This window comes from Podarcis bocagei, assembly GCF_964188305.1.
Source record: "Podarcis bocagei genome assembly, contig: HAP1_SCAFFOLD_119, whole genome shotgun sequence".
In the NCBI taxonomy this organism is placed as follows: Eukaryota; Metazoa; Chordata; class Lepidosauria; order Squamata; family Lacertidae; genus Podarcis; species Podarcis bocagei.
Window position 1 is genome coordinate 50,018 of NW_027670313.1, and position 20,895 is coordinate 70,912.

Here is a 20,895-nt window from a genome sequence, read left to right on the forward strand (position 1 = left end):
CAAGGGTTTGAAAATGGTCTAGGTGCAATTTATTCAGAACAAAAGGCAAAATTAATTGTGAACAATGTAGTGACAGAAGAGTTTAAGATTGAGAAAGGGACACGGCAAGGCTGCCCAATTTCTCCATTGCTTTTTATATTGGTCCTTGAGGTTTTGTTAAACATCATAAGAAAGGACCAAGAGGTTAAAGGTATACAAGTGGGAGCTAAACAGTACAAACTGAAAGCATTTGCTGATGATTTAGTATTGACCTTACAGGAGCCAGAATCCAGTACTAAAAGGGTATTGGAACTGATTCAAGAATTCGGACAGGTAGCAGGTTTTAAGCTGAATAAGACGAAAACTAAGGTTTTAGAGAAAAACTTAACTGTGAATGAGAGAAGTTTCAGGAGGAGACAGGACTAACACTGGTTAAGAAAGTGAAATATTTAGGGGTTAACATGACTGCCAAAAATGTGAATTTAGTTAAGGATAATTATGAAAAATGTTGGATTGAGGTGAAAAAGGATTTAGAAATATGGACAAATTTGAAGTTATCATCGTTAGGCCGAATTGCTGTGATAAAAATGAATGTGCTGCCAAGGATGCTGTTTTTGTTTCAAACATTACAAATTTTGGATAAGATGGATTGTTTCAAGAAGTGGCAGAAAGATATTTCTTTGGCAGGGCAAGAAGCCTTGAATAAAATTTAAGATATTAACTGATGCTAAAGAAAGAGGCGGATTTGCCCTGCCAGACCTTAAACTTTATTATGAATCAGCTGCTTTTTGTTGGCTGAGAGAATGGCTGCTTCTTGAAAACACTGATGTGTTGGATCTAGAAGGTTTCAATAATGTATTTGGCTGGCATGCATATTTGTGGTACGATAAGGTAAAAGTACATAAAGCGTTTAAAAATCATATTGTTAGAAAAGCATTGTTTAATGTTTGGATAAGATATAAAGATTTGCTGGAAAAGAAAACCCCAAGATGGTTGTCACCAATGGAAGCGAAGGCACAGAAAAACTCAATATGGAGGCCAAGTCCCCTCCTCTCTGGGGTTTCTGGCAAGCGATCCAACAGTGCGCCAGTGTGCAGCCTGCCTTTGCTCCTCCATGTTAAACCTCTCTTCCCTCAGAGAGACAAGGAGGGAGGGTGGTTTATGGCAGAAGGAGAGGGAGCCCCCAGTGGCTCCTCCTTCTCCTGACTCACCTCTGCCTCTTGACCTCCCTCCTCCCACTCGCCTCCTTCCTCTTCTGCCTCCGATTCTGGACTGCATTCTGCAACAGAGTCTCCCAGACCCCATGCCCTGTTGCCCCTTCAGCTTCTGACACCTCCTCTTCCCAGACTTCTCCCTCTTCTCCCTTTCACTGCTCATCCTTCCTCCACCTCCACTCCTTCGGCTGAGACATCTTCCCTTCCTGGTTCCCCGGCTGCTTCCTCCCACCATTCCTCTGTGCCCAACCAGTCCATGACATTGCTCCATCCCTCGGCCTCTGTCCCCACAAGGCAGCTTCCCCTGACCTGATCTGGTTCCACAGCCGCTGCTTCCCTTCTGCCCCCATGAAAAGACGGATCAGGAGGTCTTGCTGGCATCATTCTGTCTCCTGAAAGAGAAAACAGGTAAGCAGGATGCCAGGCATGCCCATGTCTCTCACAGGGGAAACAGGGCATCTCTAACTATAGATGGGCCTTTCAGAAAGCCTTACCTGCTGAGTGCAGTTGGACGTTTGTGCCCATTTCATATGTTAGTCATGCAGAAATACATCTCTCCTCCTCTGGACCCTTCCTCCCAACTACCCCCCCCAAAAAAAAAACTTGATGAAAAGAACCCAGAGATTATATGGGAAACCAACAGAATGAGACCAAATGGAGAAAAACCTCCTTCTTCCTTACCCAGTGGCCTCTCTCTGGTGTCCAACAGAGGCCTCTCTGCCTCACAGGAATCCATGTCCATTTCCTCAAAACAATCCTTTTCCTGAAAAAGCAACAAGGATTCAAAACAGAGAATGAATGACAAGAAATAGCAGAAAGATAATGGAAAAGTAAAAAACTTTAAGGGTGTGAGATCTCATTCCATGGATGCCTTCCCAGAAAAAGCATGGGCCATCAGCAGAGCATTATGGGATGTTCTCCATCCTCTTTGGAGCCCCTAATAATAATAATAATAATAATTTATTATTTATACCCCGCCCATCTGGCTGGATTTCCCCAGCCACTCTGGGCGGCTTCCAAAAGAATATTAAAATACTGTGATACATCAAACATTAAAACCTTCCCTAAACAGGGCTGGCTTCAGATGTCTTCTAAAAGCCTGGTAGTTGTTCTTCTCTTTGACATCTGGTGGGAGGGCGTTCCACAGGGCGGGCACCACTACCGAGAAGGCCCTCTGCCTGGTTCCCTGTAACTTGGCTTCTCGCAGTGAGGGAACCGTCAGAAGGCCCTTGGTGCTGGATCTCAGTGTCCGGGTAGATCGATGGGGGTGGAGACGCTCCTCCAGGTATACTGGACGGAGGCTGTTTAGGGCTTTAAAGGTCAGCACCAACACTTTGAATTGTGCTTGGAAACGCACTGGGAGCCAATGTAGGTCTTTCAAGACTGGTGTTATATGGTCTCGGCGGCCGCCCCCAGTCACCAGTCTGGCTGCTGCATTCTGGATTAGTTGTAGTTTCCGGGTCTCCTTCAAAGGTAGCCCCACGTAGACCACATTGCAGTAGTCCAAGCGGGAGATAACCAGAGCATGCACCACTCTGGCGAGACAGTCTGCAGGCAGGTAGGGTCTCAGCCTGCGTACCAGATGGAGCTGGTACACAGCTGCCCTGGACACGGATTTAACCTGTGCCTCCATGGACAGCTGTGAGTCCAAAATGACTCCCAGGCTGCGCACCTGGTCCTTCAGGGGCACAGTTACCCCATTCAGGACCAGGGAATCCTCCACACCTGCCCGCCTCCTGTCCCCCAGAAACAGTACTTCTGTCTTGTCAGGATTCAATCTCAATCCATTAGCCGCCATCCATCCTCCAACTGCCTCCAGACACTCACACAGGACCGTCACCGCCTTCACTGGTTCTGATTTGAAAGAGAGGTAGAGCTGGGTATCATCTGCATATTGATGGACACCCAGCCCAAACCCCCTGATGATCTCTCCCACCGGCTGCATGTAGATGTTGAAAAGCATGGGGGACAAGACAGAACCCTGAGGCACCCCACAAGTGAGAGCCCAGGGGTCTGAACACTCATCCCCCCCCACCACTTTCTGAACACGGCCCAGGAGGAAGGAGCAGAACCACTGTACGACAGTGCCCCCAGCTCCCAGCCCCTCAAGATGGTCCAGAAGGATGCTATGGTCGATGGTATCAAACGCCACTGAGAGATCCAGCAGAACTAGGAAACAGCTCTCACCTTTGTCCCGCCGGAGTTCATCCACCAGTGCGACCAAGGCAGTTTCAGTCCCGTGATGAGGCCTGAATCCCGATTGGAAGGGATCCAAATGGTCCGCTTCTTCCAGGCGTGCCTGGAGTTGTTCAGCAACCACTCGCTCAATCACCTTGCCCAAGAATGGAAGATTTGAGACTGGGCGATAGTTGGCCATCGTGGCCGCATCTAAAGATGGTTTTTAAAGAAGTGGTTTAAAGCATCCCCTACCACTCTCTGGAAACCATTTGGATCCATTAAGTGGCGGGGGCGGACCATCCGAATTTGTTCCACCTCCCTGCAGAGGGGAAGGGTCGCGGAGAAGTCAAGTTGCACCAGGAAGTGATCTGACCATGGCACTTCTTTCGTTTCGCTTTTACTTAGTGTCAGATCACCAACATCCATAGAGGTAAACACCAGGTCCAAGGCATGTCCGTGGCTATGAGTTGGGCCAGACTTATTCAGGGACAGCCCCATGGAGGCCATGCTTTCCACGAAGTCCCGAGCAGCCCCTTGTAAGGTCGTGTCGGCATGGATGTTAAAATCCCCCAGGACAACCAAGCTAGGTGTCTCCAGGAGAACATCCGCCACGACCTGAAGCAGCTTGGGCAGGGAATCCTTGGTGCAGCGGGGAGGTCGGTACAGCAAAAGGAATCCTGTACTGCCCCTATTGCCCAACTTCCAGAACATGCACTCAGAGAACTGGGTCTTCCCAATAGGACGCCTGGTGCAAACTAATGACTTCCTAAAAATCACTGCAACCCCCCCCCCCGCCCACGTGACCTGGGTTGCTGTGCGTAAGAGAAATCTGGTGGACAAGCAGCGGCAAGGACAGGCCCATCTGCTTCATCCAACCAAGTCTCTGTCACACATGCCAGGTCAAATCCTCCATCCATGATCAAGTCAAGTAAAAATGAGAGTGGTTATTATTCGCTAGGGCCAACTACTGTTACCACCGGTCTTATAAAGGAGGTGTGAGCGGGCTAGGAAGCCTCTTTAATGCTTATTCTTGTACTGAAAGAAAAGAATCAGACTGAACCCTGAACCCTGAAGGCCTGGCAGAACAGCTCTGTCTTGCATGCTCTGAGGAAAGATGTCAAATCCCACAGTGCCCTGGTCTCTTGTGAGAGAGCGTTCCACCAGGACGGTGCCACATCCGAAAAGGCCCTGGCTCTGGTCAAGGTAGTATCCAGAGGAAAGTCTCTCTCACCTGCTTCCTCTCCTCTGCCTGACTCAGGAGGAAACCTTCGGCCAGGGCCACTGCCTGGGAACTGGTCTCCGCTCCGCATTCCCTCACCCAGCTCTCCATCTCCGGGGGAAGGACAGCCAGGAACTGCTCCAAGATCACCAGGTCCAGCATCTCAGCTTTCGTGTGCCTTTCCGGCTTCAGCCACTGAAGGTCAAGGTGGTAGAGTCGGCTGCAAAGCTCTCGGGGTCCCTTGGCCTCCTGGAAGCAGAATTGCCTCACCTGCTGGCTCTGCCCCTCTGAGCGGAGGGTGTCTTCCTCACCCAGGATCTTCAGCACAGAGTTTTCCCAGAATCCCCCACTGCTCCCAGTTTGGTTGGCATGGCCTCTTCCTGCTTCAGGGCCAGCTGGGTCTTGCTCATCCATCTGGGCTCTCAGGAAGCCTCGGAGAGATCAGAAGGAACCCTTTGGTCTTCTGCCAAGTTCTGTCCGTCTTAATGAGAAGCTCTAGCAAATCCTAGAAAGCAAATACATTGTTCTGTTACAGAATTTGTAGGTCAGGAGAAGAAACAGATCCCTGAACAAGCATGGATGAGTCTTGCCAGGAATCAGGACTGGACGGTACCAGAGCCCAAACCATGAGATCCCTTTTTGAAAAGAAAGAGGAGGAGGAAGGGGAGAAGAAGTAAGTCTCCAGCCCTCTAGCAATGCAGAATGTGGAGGCAACTGAAGGGATTTCTGGGAGATGAGTCAGCCTGGTTGCTCCTGCCTTCCAGTCAATGCATGAAGTCAGAACTGACTGACAAGGGAGTCATTTGAAAAATGGATGCTTGGCTCTAGTGGGGGTCCTCATCCGGGGGTCCTCAGGAGTTGCTCTCCCCCCCACCCCCACTCCCCTGCTTCTGTCTCCTTTTCTTGCACTTGGACTCTCTGCCGCTCTCAAGACAGACTCCTGGGGTGGGGTCCCTTTTTCTTTCTCTTGAGGGCCAGAAATGTATCTAGTCAACCCCCTGAGGGCCAAGTGGGCGGGGCCAAAGACATCTCCCTTGAAACTCAGAGTAAAGGATGGGTAGTTTGATGATGATGATGGTGATGATTATTCTCTTAGATGGCTTAACACACACACAGCCCTTGATGCCCAGGTCCCTGGAGGCTCAGGGAGTAGCAGCGCCCATTTCCGGCTGCTTTGCCAGCAACAATCCCTTTGGGAGAGAGAGGACGTGGTCCTGGGATGCCCTGCTCTGGGTGCGAGGGGATGGCTGCCGTGGCCTCCGTGGGGAGCTGCCCTGGGAGACACTGGGAAACTGGTCCCCAATGCAGCAGCCAGACTCTGGGCTGGGATCCCTCTCTTTATCCCTGGCCTTTCTCTCCCACCTTTTTTTTTGGGGGGGGGGTGTCTAGTCCACCTCCTTGTCCAGCTTTGGAAAACCATTTGCAGATGTTTCCTCTGTTCTGCAATGCTGCCGAGCGATGTCACACCGAGTTAAAGTCCCAGGGACTCCTTTGTTTAAAGAAGGGAGATTTCGGGGGGGGGGTCATTGATTTTCTGAAGGGGGGGGCGGAAGGCCAAATGAGTTTGGGATACTCTGATCTGCAGGAAGGAGAGCGTGGCAGACCTGGCCCCTCCCTGGCAGGACCCTCTCCTCCCTGACTTGGGGTCCCCCCCCTGCAGGAGCAGATCCTCCCCTGCTGCAGCCCTGGGACCCCCACCAGATCCCAGAGAGAGAGGAGACTCACCAGATCCCAGAGAGAGAGGAGACTCACCAGATCCCAGAGAGAGAGGAGACTCACCAGATCCCAGAGAGAGAGGAGACTCACCAGATCCCAGAGAGAGAGGAGACTCACCAGATCCCAGAGAGAGAGGAGACTCACCAGATCCCAGAGAGAGAGGAGACTCACCAGATCCCAGGAGAGACACCAACGCAGGGAAGGACTGGGGAGGGGGGGCCTTGGCTCTGGAGGACCTGCCCCCCCCCCGCTTCCTGTCCTCTCTAGGAAGGCAGCTCGGTTCCCTTTAACCCTTGCCAAGCCGAGTCCCCCTTGGCAAAACCTCAGATTCTTCTTTTTCTATGGATTTCGGGGGGGGGCAGCTGCCCCCCTGGCTCCCTCAATGCCCAGATATCCTTTTGGGGGCGAGGCTATCGGTTGGGCTCAGAGCATCTCCTTCCCTTGGCCAGAAGCCGGAGGAACAGCTTGCAGGGAAAAGGGCTTTGCAGGAAGGAAGGAAACTCATCCCAGAATTCAGGAAGGGGAGGAAGGGGGCTGGTCTTGATCTACGGGGGGGGGGGGAATTTCAAAAGTCTTGAGAAGGCCTTGCACCCCATTTTCCTGGGTCCCTCCCCTCTCCTGCAAGTGAGGGGAGCCCCCTGTTGCAACAGATCAATCAAGACCAAGCCCACAGGCTGCTGTTTTGCTCCAGGTTCTCCTGGTTGGTGTCTTTCTTTTTGTCCAAGGGAGCCCTCGGATTTCTCCCTTAAGACCCCCAGGGCTGGACCCCCTCCCGCCCCTCCTCCCAGGCGCTTGTCAAGGGGAAGCCCAGGGAAGCCCCGCGCTGGTTGCCTTTCCTTGCCCGCAGGGGTCTCCACCCCTCCCTTTCTGCGCAGACCCCATCCTAGGCTTGGCTGCGCTCGGGAGTCAAAGCCCCCTCCAGGGTGCAAAGATCTGCCCATTCCCCCAAATTTAGTTAATTTCAGTGCGCGGCACCGTGGAGAATTGTTAACAGAGAAATCTGAGGCTCCCTTGGACAAAAAACAAGGACACCGGGCAGGAATAGCAGAGCAAATTGGTCTGGATTGAAGACTGTCGCGACAGGACTCCCACCTGCCACCAGGTGGAACGGGATGGAAGCCCGGAACAAAAGAGAACCCAAAGTTGTATTAGCCGCTCATCCCCAGGTTACACCCCCCAAAAAATACATCACTCCTACATCTGGTGGCAGTAATCTGAGCATCCTGGACCCTGCCCCATGGCTCCCCTTGCCCTCCACCAAACACCCAGCGAGTGTCACAAAAGAGCAGTGGCGTAGCGTGGGGGGTGCCAGGGGTGCCAGCCGCACCGGGCGCAACATCTGGGGGGGGCGCAAGTCCAGAGGGAAGGGACAAATTCCTTCCTCCGCGGGCTCCCCCCCCCCGGTGCCGCCAGCCTTGCGCCCTAGCGCGCGCGCCCCCCCGCTGCTGCTGCGGCTGTGCTCCACTCACTGCTCGCAGGAGGAGCAGCCGCTGCAGCAGCGCCGCCGCCACCACCGACGCCTGGCCGGGCACAGGCAGCCTCCGCACCCCGCCGCTGCCGCCATCCCCTCGGCCCAGCCGCAGGCGGCGGCTGCTTTTGCCGACTGGGAGGGAGGAGAGCTCCGAGGGGCCTCACCGCGCCCTACGCTCCCCAAAACCCTCCGAGAGGAAGCCGGCGGGCGGGCGAGGGTCTCCCTGCAGAAGGGGGCGCCGCTGGCTCCGGCTCTGAGCCGCGGGGGGGGGGGGGCGAGGACGGAGCACGGCTGGAAGCCCCCAGACCCGGCCGGGAGGAGGAGAGGCGCTGGCCAAGCCCGGATCTGGAGCTCCACCTACAGCCCAAGGAGAAGAGGGGGCGGGGAGGCGCCCGAGGGGAAGGGGCTTCGGTTGCCTCGGCCCGCGGCGGCTCCGCTAATAATAAATTTAATAAATCCCTGCTGAGCCCTTGAGGGGGTCCTTCGCTCCTTCGCTCGCCCCCAGCCCCAGTGGCGTAGCGTGGGAGGGTGCAGGGGGGCCGGGCGAAACATCTGCGGGGGGGCGCGCTCGCACTCGAGTGCTAAAATCCACGGGTTAGGGGGCGCAAATTACTTGCCTTGCCCCGGGTGCTGACAACCCACGCTACGCCACTGCAAAAGAGATCTTTACATTTCCCTGTTTCCCAGCCAAGTTCATCACCCCCTTTTGTCTTCCTCTGGGTTTGTTCTTTCTGGCATGGCTACCTGCCTGGCACTCAGGTCTCAGGAGGCCAGGGATTATCGCTCAGGCAGAGGGGCTGCTGAGGAGCTGAGCTCACAGGTCTAGATGAATTTCTGAAGTTTCCCCAGTGAGTCAGTACATAGAGACATTGATCAGTGAATTCTTACATTTGGGATCGTGCAGCAGAGGCCCTTTGAACAGATAGGTAGAAACTGCGATGAAGTGTTTTGTGGGGACAAGTCACAAAAGTGATGGTGCTGATTTTGGGGGTGGGCTGCATGTGCATGATGTCTGCTGGAGGGGCAACCCCTCCCTCCCCCAACCTAGACACAAATTCCTGCAACCGTTTGACAAGCGCAGCCTCTGGCGCGGCGCATCTTTGGTAAATGAGCACACCCAGTCTCAAGTCCTTTAGAGATAAAGTAGGTATACATCTCAGTAATACCTGGGTATATATGTATTTTGTTTTTCTAGCTTGATCAACATTATTTATTACTTCTTAACAGGTAGATGGCTAAGAGCTTAGGGGGCTTCAGTGGCAGCCCCTGGCCCCCACCCCTTGCCCCCCCCAGGTAAAGACGGCCCTAGCCCTCTCCGAGGGTCCGTCCAGCTCTGGGCTGCTGCTGCTACTCACTTGCAATCATAATTAAAGCCTGCTGCGTGTCCTCTGTTTTTTCTTTTCAAGGGAGGGTAACAAAATCAGACAAATTGCATTTCTTCCCTTTGAATGGCGCAGAGCCAGCCAGGCAGGGAGGGGAGAGGGCAAAGCGACACATCAGCGCAGCTCCCCCTCCCCTCGAAGGCTCGGGGTACGCTTGGAGTTGCGGGCGCGGGCGGGCGGGCGGCAGGACGAATGTCACCCCCCTCAGGATGGCACCCGGGGTGGCCCAACCCCACCGCCCCCACCTTGTTCCCCCTCTGTTCCCCTGGCCTGGGGTTCCCTCCCTTGGGGTGGGATAAACGTTTAGTTGGGGCTGGGGATTAGTTTGAGTATAAATGTAAGTTTTTCTGTGTTGTTGTTATTGTTAAAATGAGCTTCTACTGACTCTTTGGGTTATTGTATAGTTTGTATTTGGTTCTTAAGGGGAGAGGCCAGGGCTGCCGGGGAGGGGTGGAAGGTGGAACGGAAATATCCTAACAGACAGAACCCACCAGGCCATTCCAGCCGTGGAATACGATTATATTGAAACCGCCTTTTGCACAAAGGAGTAACATGACATGGAGCTGAATCCTGTTGAAATATAAAATAAATGAATAAATAATGCTTCAGTATCTGGGAAAAGATCACATGCGGAAGGTTTCAGTTTGGGCTGACGTATTTATGTATTTGGTGGTTTTACATTCCCATTAATGAAGCAAATTCTGCCCACACCTTTTGCTGTCACACAACCCCAGATCATCACACTAACTGGGTGCTTCAAGGTAGGTGTAATGCAAGTGGGATGTAAATCTTCTCCGATTCTTCTTCTCACATATTTTTCTTTTCTTCTATTATGTTCTTCAAACTCACGAAATGAAAGAAGGCCAAAAAACCAACCAAGTTGTTAGGAATCACATAACAAGTCAACCTAAGCAAGTTGTGCTTCCTTTTTTTATTTATTTGGCTATAAATTTTGATAGAATACAGGTAATTGCATTCTTGATTATATTATCTTTCCATCGATACATCATTTTATGATATTACTCCAGAAGAAGTAGTGTTATTGTCCGGAGCGCATGCCGGAGCCAGGCCCTGGGACCGGTAGGGCTTTGCAGGACTAGGGCTTTCCTAAGTTTGTTCTGAAGAGGCAAGGCAGGGCTGCACAGGTGAGGCCGATTGGTAACTCACAGCACCTGGTGGCAAGAAAGAGCCGGAAAGGGATATAAGGTCAGCATTTCCCTTTGGCTCTTTGCCACAGCAAAGCGTTTCCTTCCTTGGGCTTCTTGACTCCTGGCTTCCTGATCCTCGGACCCTTGGTTTCTTGACTCCTGGCTTCCGGATTCCCATTCCTGCTCCCACCCCACCGTCTTGCCCCCGGGTCCTGATGTCCTCCACCAGGACTTTGACCGCCCACAAACCGTAAAAGTTTGCTGTGGCCAACCTATGTCCCGGCCAGGGGGTCAGATGGACGGAGCCCAGCCTATAGATCTCCCCACGGAGCTGCGGAACCTCAACACCCAGGGAGCTATGTTCTAGGGGGAGGTTCAAGCACTTTGAGAGGCCCCAGCCTGACGTGCCCCCCTGCCCCATAACCAGAGAGGTTCAGGGGGGAGCATGGTGTTGGGATTTGTCCAGCTTTGGCCCATCTGGAGCCTGTACTGGCTCGTCTTCTCTTTAGCCCAGCAGAGCGTAGTCCGCAGATGAAAGGATAAAGCAGCATGTGCCACATGCTAATCTTTATTTCTCAACTATACCGAGAACACGCAAACATACATCTTGCCTCTGTGAGAGCAGAGAAGAAACTTACTCTCGACACAAAGAAACCGAGAGAACACTGAAAAACAGGAAACCAGTGTATGTCACATCCAGTCTCCCATTCCCGTGGGAACCCAACAGGAACTTGGACTGTGGAATGGAAACAATGTCTTGTGACATGCAGTTGCTGCTCAGTGAGGGAAGTAGAAACCAACACATGGGGCCAATCAATCAAAATGTTTATTCGGCTTTACGCCCATCATAAAGCACAACACACAAAACAAATCAAATAAAACCGCGGTCTCGTACAAGCCGCGAGTAATATAACACAATTCACAGCTCACAAGGACAAATATTGGCAATTCAAAAGAAAAATTTAAGGTTAAGATTAAAAATTTAGACACTCCGCTAAAATCAATATCTGATGTCATTATCGAAAATTCTTATAACTATCAATAATCAGCTAGCATTCCATTCCGTCTCTTGTACGAGAGGACGGCTGTTAGGAATTTAGCAATCTGCAGGCTAAGATAAGGATCCACATCTTGAAGAACCCAGGCAAGCTGTAGGTCTACTGGTTTGTCAGCCATAGGCTGGATTATGGAGTTTAGTATACTAGCACGAATTGAACTGTATATAGGGCGCTCCCCTGCGAGAACCTCCAAACAAGCTCAACACATGGGGCCCTTCGAGGCTTTGTCAGCCAGTGTTGGCTGATGTCTGCCACCTGTGCAGCAGACTTTCCCACCCCACGGAGCTGCGTGTTCTTTATGGTCAGCCTCTTCGTGGGCCCGGCACTTTCTCGGGTCTCTCCGTACCTTGAGGCCAGCGACCATCTGCTGGGGAATTTGGATGAATTGCCACCCTTCATTGCCACCCTGGAGGGCACGTTCGGGGAGCTGAATCGTGCCCTGGCGGCTGAGATGGCCCTGCAGAACCTCCGGCAGGGGGCTTGCCCAGTTACTGAGTCCGCCGCAGAGCTCCGTTGGTGGGCTGGGGACACCCTGCTATGCAGCTGCCTGACGGTTCCACTTCCATCAGGGCCTTCATCCCTGCCTTAAGGATCAGCTGGCGTGGGTGACCCCCCCCCCAGCAGCCCTGCCAGACTTTATCACGTTGCGTATTAACATTGAAACGTGCCTGTCTGAGATTCCGAGCTCCGATCGAGGGAGTCCCCGGGGTCCAGCGCTGCAGTGGGGCTGGAAGTGGAGCCCCTGCAAGTAGGTGCGGCCCACCGCTCTCTCTAGCCAAGAGAAGAGTCTGATGCGGGCCCTGGGACTGGGCTTGTATTTCGCAGCAGAGTGTCCGGCGAAGAGGTTGGGAAACGCCAAGCCCCAGCTGTGCTAGGAGGGGCTCAGGTGAGGCTCAATCCCTGTGCGCCCCATTTCCTTCTCCCTATCCATATTCTCTTTCTCCAGGGGGGCATGCTGGCCCTGGAGGCAATGATTGACTCTGGCGTCTTCATGGACATCAGTTTCACTGAGAAGTATCAAGTAGCATCAGTGGTGAAAGCCTCGACCATTTCAGTGGTGGGTCTGGAGAGGGGACCCCCCTCGCATCCGGACCCATTACCCGTGAGCCCTGTCCACTGGCCAGGTGAGTGGCACCCCTGCACCAGGAACTGTTAACGTTTCAACTAGTCCAGACGCCACATTTCCCTCTGGTCCATGGAAGTCCATGAATGTATCCTTTTGCCTTGACAGCTCAGGGAAGATATCTCACTTTATAAATCATATCAAATCAACTCCAGGAAGTGCCCAGAGGTGACAATTGCTGAGCTGATTATTGGAAAGCCTCATCCCATCCCCAGACTTGCCAAGGGGTCCAGACATGCAAAGGAAGTTCTGTTGTACTTTTGGGTGGTGGGTACTTGAGACTTCTTTGCCTATGCTAATCCTATCCTTGGGTCTTGCACTGACTCATTTTCCTTATGTTAATCTTGGGTAACCCTCCCCTTTCTGACGTTTTAGTGGTGTAGCAATGACGTATTGATGATGCTGTACGAACTGCATTCTGGGATATGGTGGGAAGCTTTAAAAGTCAATGACGCCCCATGGCTCTGGGTTCCCTCGCTGCTCTTGAACCTGTTGCGCAACCAGAAAGGATCTCAGTCTACTGGCTGCTGTTTTGCTCCAAATTGCTTGGCGGGAATTTCCTTCTTTTACTGACCGCACGGACCCCCGGGGGACTTGTGCCCAGACGAGCTGGGATCTTTTTGGTGATGCAATGTATTCCTTTTTTCCTACACCTCTTTGCTAATAATCTGGAGCTTTCCCCTCCATACTCACAGAAGCGTTGTTTAGAGTATGGAATGCTGATCATTGTTTTGTTGATTTCTAGGGAATCTAGTTCTCTCCGTTTTTGTTCTATAGCTTTAAGGACTTTTTTTAGATCCTGTTTGTTTGTAGCGTGATGAGAGGGCCGTGATGTCTTGTTCTGTCTTGCTAACTTTTAAGGGGGTTTGTTTTTTAAGGGATGCTTTTAGCAACTTGTAAGAGTCCCTAATTGTTGGGGTTTCCTTCGGAGGAAGGTTGCCCATGGGGTTGTAGGGGGGATGTCTTTCAGGGATATGCTTTTCATATTTAGGTTGAGGTCACCCCCCCCGAATTGCTTCCCCTTCGGAGGAGAGGAACTAGTTTTTTGGATGAACTCTAGATGTTTCATGTTTGGGGCATATATGGAGCCAATTGTCAGTTTAGTTTTGCCATCTAGTGTCCCTTTAGCAAAAATGAGTCTGCCTCTTTTGTCTTTGAGGACTGTTGTGGCTTTGATGTTCAGGACTCTACTGAGTATTATGGCTACTCCACAGGACTTCGCTGAGCCAGGTGCAACTCATTGTTGACTGAAGCAGGGATCGCTCAGGAGTTTGGGAGGGTTGTGTATTTATTGTAGGAAGGCGATGTGTGGTTTCATGGTGTTTACATACAAGGTGATGCATTTTCTTTTGATGGGGTTTCCCAACCCCCTCACATTTAATGCAATTGCTTTTAAGCTAGCCATCTTGCTTATCTACTATATAGGGTGATTCCATGCCAGCCCGTCCGGGTTGCCCTGTGTCTCTCACCTTGTATTGTCTATCAAACCAGTGAAATTGCACTGACCTAGAGGTTAAAATTAGATTTGGGTTAAAGAGTGGGGGGTGGGTTGCAGAAATTATCCCCTATGTAGTCATATAGGTGTTTATTATGGCTAGATGATGCCGCATTCTGGATTAGTTGTAGTTTCCGGGTCAGCTTCAAAGATAGCCCCACCCAGAGCGCATTGCAGTAGTCCAAGCGGAAGATAACCAGAGCATGCACCACTCTGGCGAGGCAGTCCATGGGCAGGTAGGGTCTCAGCCTGCGTACCAGGTGGAGTTGGTAGACAGCTGTCCTGGACACAGAATTGACCTGTGCCTCCATGGACAGTTGAGAGTCCAAAATGACTCCCAGGCTGCGCACCTGGTCCTTCAGGGGCACAGTTACCCCATTCAGGACCAGGGAATCCTCCACACCAGCCCGCCTCCTGTCCCCCAAAAACAGTACTTCTGTCTTGTCAGGATTCAACTTCAATCCATTAGCCGCCATCCATCCTCCAACCATCTTTGTGATGCCTATGTTGGATATTTTGGGGAAATTAATCCTGCGTCCAGTCAGGCTTCCCCAGCGCAGCTCTGCTTGGGGCTTGAGGCCGACCTGAGCAGGAAGAGCAGAGTCACAGCGGTCCTGCCGTCCGTGTGAGATAGAGGGATAAATCAAGTCCAGAGACAGTTCGTTCTTATCTCTAGAAGCATTTATTTACAAGCCATAAATCAGTCACATTCCATCGGAGCTTGTAATGAATTTCTTTCCACATTCCCCACACTGATAGGGTTTCTCCCCTGTATGAATTCTCTGATGGTTAGTGAGATGGGAGCTCTGACTGAAGCTCTTTCCACATTCCACACACTGATAGGGTTTCTCACCTGTATGAATTCTCTGATGGTAAGTGAGATGGGAGCTCCAACTGAAGCTCTTCCCACATTCCACACACTGATAGGGTTTGTCTCCTGTATGAATTCTCTGATGCTTAGTGAGATTGGAGCTCTGAGTGTGGCTGTCTCCACACTCCAAATTTTTCCATGGCTTCTCCTCTCTGGGGATTTTCTCTTGTTCAGCCTTGTTCTCGATCTGCAATTCATCACAATCTGCAACGGAGACAAAAAGGGATTAGATCCTCAGGAACAAATGAAGAAGAACTGAAGGGAGTTGGGTGCTTGTTCATTACCTTTGTTGTTTGTCATTAACCAGCATATTTATTATTAGATTCTGATGGGTTGTTGAATGTTGCTTTCTTTGATATACTGTAGTGGTAAAATTGTGAAAGCCTTTTAGAAAAAAGTGCATCTCAGATGTTTGATGGCTCATAACACCACTTCTTTTGGAGGACAGTGGATGCTCGGGTTGCAAACATGATCCGTGTGGGAGACATGTTCACAACCCGCAGCGTTCGCAACCTGCAGCGTTGCATCTGCGCATGCGTGGGTCGTAATTTGGTGGTTCTGCGCATGTGCAAGCACTGAAACCTGGAAGTAAGCCATTCCGGTACTTCCAGGTTCAGCTCAGGGCACAACCTGAAAACACACAACCTAAAGTGACTGTAACCCGAGGTATGACTGCAATACCATAATATTATATAGCAATGGAAAGATAATTTAATCAAGAATGTAGTGTGTCACAGTAAATGGGGTTGCTTGTGTGTAAATCTCCAGCCGTTCCAAACTGCTTAGGGGTGGTTGTGTCTTTCCCTGACTGAGCAGCCCTGCCGCTGCTGCTCAGTCACTAGCAGAATCCGTGAGTGGGCGTCTCCTTAATTTCCTCCAGCATAAGAATTCCTTAACGGACAACCTTCACCTCGCCTCTCTGCGCAGAAGCCTTCTGCGCAGAGTGGGCGTGCCGAGTGGTGGTCCTCCACCCTACTCACTGACTTCACTGGAAGAGTCTCGGAGCCTCACCTCCGAGATGCTCTCTGCCTCTCCCTTCTTCCCGGTGTCACCTGGACTTCCTTCCCCAGATGACGTTCTCTCTCTTCCCTTACTCGTTCCCTCTCCTGCAGAATCTGGGAGCCTCGCCTCTCCCCTCTGCTCTGATATCAGTTCCCTGACATCTACCTCCCTCCCAGGGCCCTCCACCCCCCCATCCTTTCCTCCGATGGTGAGGCAGGAAACCCCCGGAAGGAACTCTCCTCTCCGTCCGATGTTTCAAACACCCCTCTCCATTTGCTGCTGTCTCTTCTCTCTCCCCAATCTCCCCAGTCGGATTCTTCTCCGGACAAATCCCATTCCTCCTCTTCGGAGGCGGAAAAACCCGCAAACTCTTCCTCTTCATCGGTGGTGCCAAATTGCTCCCCCTAGAACCTCTCTGGTGGTTTGGGCTTTCTCGGATACCTGCTATGAAACTCCTCCTGCAGATACTCATCCCTAATCTCTTCTGCTGGGACCCATGCGTTTTCCTCTTCTGGCTCCCCCTCCCATGCCACCAAATATTCCACTCGCCCCCCTTTCCACCTGGAATCGAGAATTTCAGCTGCATGGCCACTGAGTTCCCTTTCCTCCATCTGTGGATGCAAGGGTGTTTCACTTTGCTGACCCAGAAATTCCCTCCCTTCCCTGAACGGTGGTGTAAAGCCTCCATCTCTTCCACAAATTTTTCAGCTGCGGGAACACTCCAACTTCCCTCCCCTTCCCCTGGGAAAGCCCTGGGGTGACACCCGTAATTCGCCATAAACGGACTCATCCCTGTGGACACATGTTCTGCATTATTGTATGCAAACTCAGCCAGTGCTAATTTGTCCACCCAATCATTCTCACTCTCGTTGACGTAGCAGCGTAGATATTGTTGAAGAATGCTGTTAGCTCTCTCTGCTTGTCCGTTGGTTTCGGGATGTCTGGCCGTTGAGAAACTAACCTTGACGTCCAGCAGACTCATAAGCTTCCTCCAGAATCTGGACGTAAATTGCCGGCCTCTGTCGGATAAAATCCTCAAGGGGGTGCCATGCAACCTGAAAACATGCTCTACAAACAGCTTTGCTGTTTCTTCTGCAGTCACCGCATGCGAGCACGCAATGAAATGGCACATTTTGGTCATCAAGTCAACTACCACCATTACTGCCGTTTCCCCCCTCGCTTTGGGTAAATCTGTCATAAAATCAATTGATACCACCTCCCATGGCCTCTCTGGTGTTGGTAAGGGCTCCAGTAACCCCGCAGGTGCTGTCCTCTCCCCCTTCGCTCTCTGGCAGCAGTGGCACCCGCGTACATACTCCTTCACATCTTCCCTCACCCGTGGCCACCAAAACTGCCTGGTGACCAGTAACATTGTCTTATGTTGGCCAAAATGTCCCGTCGTGGGGTTGTCATGCAGTTGTTTGAGTATTCTGCTCCTCAAATTCCCCTCAGGTATGTACAAAGCACCCTTATAGTACAATGCCCCGTCCTTTACTTCAACCCCCCCCCCGAGTTTCCCCAGTAATACCAATTTCCCTGATCTTGGTTTGTGCATACTGATCATCCCTTGTCAACCCGGCCAGCTCTTGCCTCCCTGCGAACACTCCCCCACACACCCATTTGTCCTCGGGTATGACATAACATGCTTCTGGCCCTCCCTCCCCTTCCTCGTATTCGGGCTTGCGGGAGAGGGTGTCTGCTCTGACATTTTCCTTCCCAGGCACGTACCTAATCTCAAAATTAAACTTGGAAAACTCCTGTGCCCACCGCACCTGTCGTTGGTTCAGCACTCTCGCCATTCTCCAATATTCCAGGTTCTTGTGGTCAGTACACACCTGGACTTTGTGCTGTGCGCCTATGAGAAAATGTCTCCATCGTCGAAAGGCCTCGTGAATTGCCAGCAGTTCCCGATCGTACACCGTACAGTTTTGCTCTGACTTGTTCAGCTTCCTGGAAAAGAAGGCACACGGCTTCCACTCCCCATTTCCCTGCTGGAGCAATATGCCTCCTACAGCTCTGTCTGACGCGTACGTCTCTAGCCTCATCGGCTTCCGCAAATCCACATGTAGGAGCTGCTCTTCCGACGCGAAAGCCCTCTTAAGCTTCTCAAAGGAACGCTGGGCCTCTTCTGTCCATTCGAACTTCTTCTTGCTGCTGAGACAATCCGTTATGGGTGCCGTTAGATGGGCGAAGTTCTTGATGAACTTCCTGTAGAAATTTGCAAACCCCAAGAACCTCTGCACGTCCTTCCTGTTCTTGGGAGGCTTCCATTCTAGCACGGCCTGCACGTTGCCTGGGTCCATTGCCAGACCTTTGTCTGACAACCTGTAGCCCAGGAACTCCACCTCTCGGGCATGGAATTGGCATTTCTCCAGTTTGACCCACAGCTGATGCTCCTGCAGCCTTTTCAGCACTTCCCTGACATCTGTGATGGCCTGGGATTCCGATTCGGAGGATGAAACAGAGGAATCCCAGCCTGCACAGGAGTCCCCGCCTCCAGGGCCGGCTGAACTGGGGCAAGGCCTAGATGCTGAAGAGCCTGCACCTGTGGCAGTGCATCAGGAGCTGGCCCCAGGTGAAGCCCTTCTGGCCCCAGAGGGGCTTGTTGACTCAGTGGCCACAGGTGAGCCTCCTCCAGGGCCCAGTAACCCTTCGGCTTCTCCTGATCTGCAGAGGCTTAGGGCAGAGAGGCAAAGGGAACTGGTTGCCCCCAGGAGGAGTGCTCGCCTTAAGGCCAGAGGAGGCGGGGCTCCTGGGGGCCGGGACCGCCCCTGGCCTTAGAAGAAGATAAAGCCCGGTCAACCCGGCCCCAGGTTGCGGGAGCAACATCGTTGTTGGCTTCGGACCTTCCTGTGTTCCTGATCCCTGCTCGGCCTCCTGTTCCTGACTATCCGGTACTCCTGTTCCCTGCTCGGCTTCCTGTTCCTGACTATCCAGTACTCCTGTTCCCTGCTCGGCCTCCTGTTCCCGACCATCCGGTGTTCCTGTTACCTGCTCAGCCTCCTGTTCCAGTGTTCCTGTTCCCCGCCCGGCTCTCTGCATCGGACCTCGCTCCTCTTCGTGTGGACTCTGCTACACTCGCGGTACCTTACCCCCGGGACCAGCACAGTTTGCTCCCGCCACACCCGCACTCCCCCTTCGTAGGGGTGCGTTCGGGAAGAGCCAGAGGCCATGGCTGACCAGGCGGCTACACTGGTGGCTTTGGCCCAGGAGAACCAGGCCTTGACTCACACCGTGCAGCAGCTCAGTGACACGGTTGTGGCACTTCAGCAACGCTTGGAAGCCCTACCGGCTCCTGGGGCCGACGCCCCGGCTCCTGGCAAGTATCCAGTGGCTTTGCCGGAGAAATTTGATGGAGCCCCGGCCAGCTTTCCCATGTTCCTGGCCCAGGCCAAGCTGTATATTCAGGGGCGAGCCCGGAACTTTCCTGACGACCGCACCAAGGTGCACTTTTTGATTAGTTTGTTAAAGGACCAGGCGGCCAAGTGGGCGTTGCCGCTACTCAGGCAAGACTCCCCCTTGCTGGCAGACTATACGGGGTTTTGCAATCGTTTGGAGGCCGCGTTCGGCAACCCCGAGAAAGGGAGTCAAGCCAACCGGGCGATTCGGCGTGTGAAACAGGGCAAGTCCACGGTGGCCGCATATACCACGGAGTTTCGGCTGTTGGCACAGGACTTGACCTGGAATGATTCGGCACTGCGGGACCAGTATCTCGAAGGACTTTCGGACGAGGTACTGGACCAGTTGGCCACAATGGATCGCCCCACCACGCTAGACACTCTCATTCAACGGAGTCTACAAATACACTTCCGTGACATCTTTCACATGCTGCTCCTCGTTCTCTGAGTAGATAAGCACGTTGTCCAGGAAGGCCACACAATTCTTGTACAGCAGGGACCCCAGCACGTGGTGCATGAATGCTTGAAATGTGCTGGATCCCGATTGTAATCCGAAGGGCATAACGAGATACTCAAAGGCTCCCAGAGGGGTGAACATCGTGGTTTTCCATTCATCCCCCTCCCTCATCCTTATCAAATTGTACGCCCCTCGAAGGTCCAACTTGGTAAAAACCTTCCCTTTCCTTACCCTGGCCAAAATGTCATCAATCCTGGGCATTGGGAAGGTCACCGGTTCCGATACCCGGTTGACGGACCTGTAATCTACGACTAAGCGTGGTTCTTTGGAGTCTCTCTTGTCCACAAAGAACACTGGACTGCCCCCCACCGCCCTTGATTCGCGTATAAAGCCCCTCTTGTCAATGAACTTCTGCAACTCCTGCATCTCCCTGTCTGACATGGCGTACAGCTTACCCACTGGTAACTGGGCCCCTGGGAGTAGGTTGATCTGACAGTCAAAGGGCCGGTGAGGGGGTAGTCTATCCGCCTCTCTCTCGCTGAAGACTTCTTCCAGGTCTGCATACTGAGGTGGTACTCTCCCCTTTTCTCCCACCGCCATCCCTGCCACCCTGGCTACTGCCATCCTCAGGGTTTCCCCTTCTTGGCAGTGCTCTACGCAGTGAGCTGACCCAAAGGTGACTGTCCGCTGGTGCCACCCTACTACTGGGTCGTGCAGTGCCAGCCAACTCATTCCCAGTAAGATAGGTGGTCCTGCTAAGGTGGCTACGTGAAAGGCAATTGTCTCAGTGTATCTGGAAACTGTCATTTTCATGGGCGGGGTCTGGTGGGTCACTTCCCCTCCCAAAAGTTCTCTCCCATCAATAGTGGTTACTTGCAGTGGATGTTCTAGGGGCACCACCTGTAGCTGGTGTTCTAGCACAAAATACTTGCTAAAGAAGTTGCAAGAGCTGCCTGAATCCAGCAGCGCCTTCACTTTGATGGGGTGTCCGTTTGGCAGCTCTAGCACCACCTCAATTGCGATGGCTGCTCGGGGAGGGTCTGGTTTGGGCACTTCTACTGGTTGCTCGCCTGGCTGCTGTGCCCTCCTTCCTGCAGCCAAGCACTGCCGTTTCCCGGCACCTCCTTCTTTTCCTCCTCACTCCCCACTGCCCCCACCATTCCTTGCCACGCCTTCTTCTGAGG

The 20,895-nt window shown here is 52.5% G+C and overlaps 1 protein-coding gene and 1 long non-coding RNA gene across 20 annotated transcripts in view; one reads left to right on the top strand and one right to left on the bottom strand.

Moving 5' to 3' along the window:
- The window catches only part of LOC308579517 (uncharacterized protein), an 83,045-nt gene that overhangs the window by 13,667 nt on the left and 48,483 nt on the right, over positions 1 to 20,895 (bottom strand). For 10 of the 19 annotated variants that reach the window (XM_081214079.1, XM_081214066.1, XM_081214076.1 and 7 more), the window contains 2 exons: positions 1,875 to 1,956; positions 1,503 to 1,585 (listed from right to left, as the gene is read on the bottom strand). The exons of 2 other annotated variants lie outside the window; for them this stretch is intronic. In XM_081214079.1, coding sequence (XP_081070205.1) covers positions 1,503 to 1,585; positions 1,875 to 1,956 — 165 coding nt within the window. 7 more of the 19 variants (XM_081214065.1, XM_081214081.1, XM_081214082.1 and 4 more) reach the window with 7 other exon arrangements.
- The window catches only part of LOC308579525, a 61,849-nt gene that overhangs the window by 13,571 nt on the left and 27,383 nt on the right, over positions 1 to 20,895 (top strand). The gene's annotated exons all lie outside the window — the stretch shown is intronic.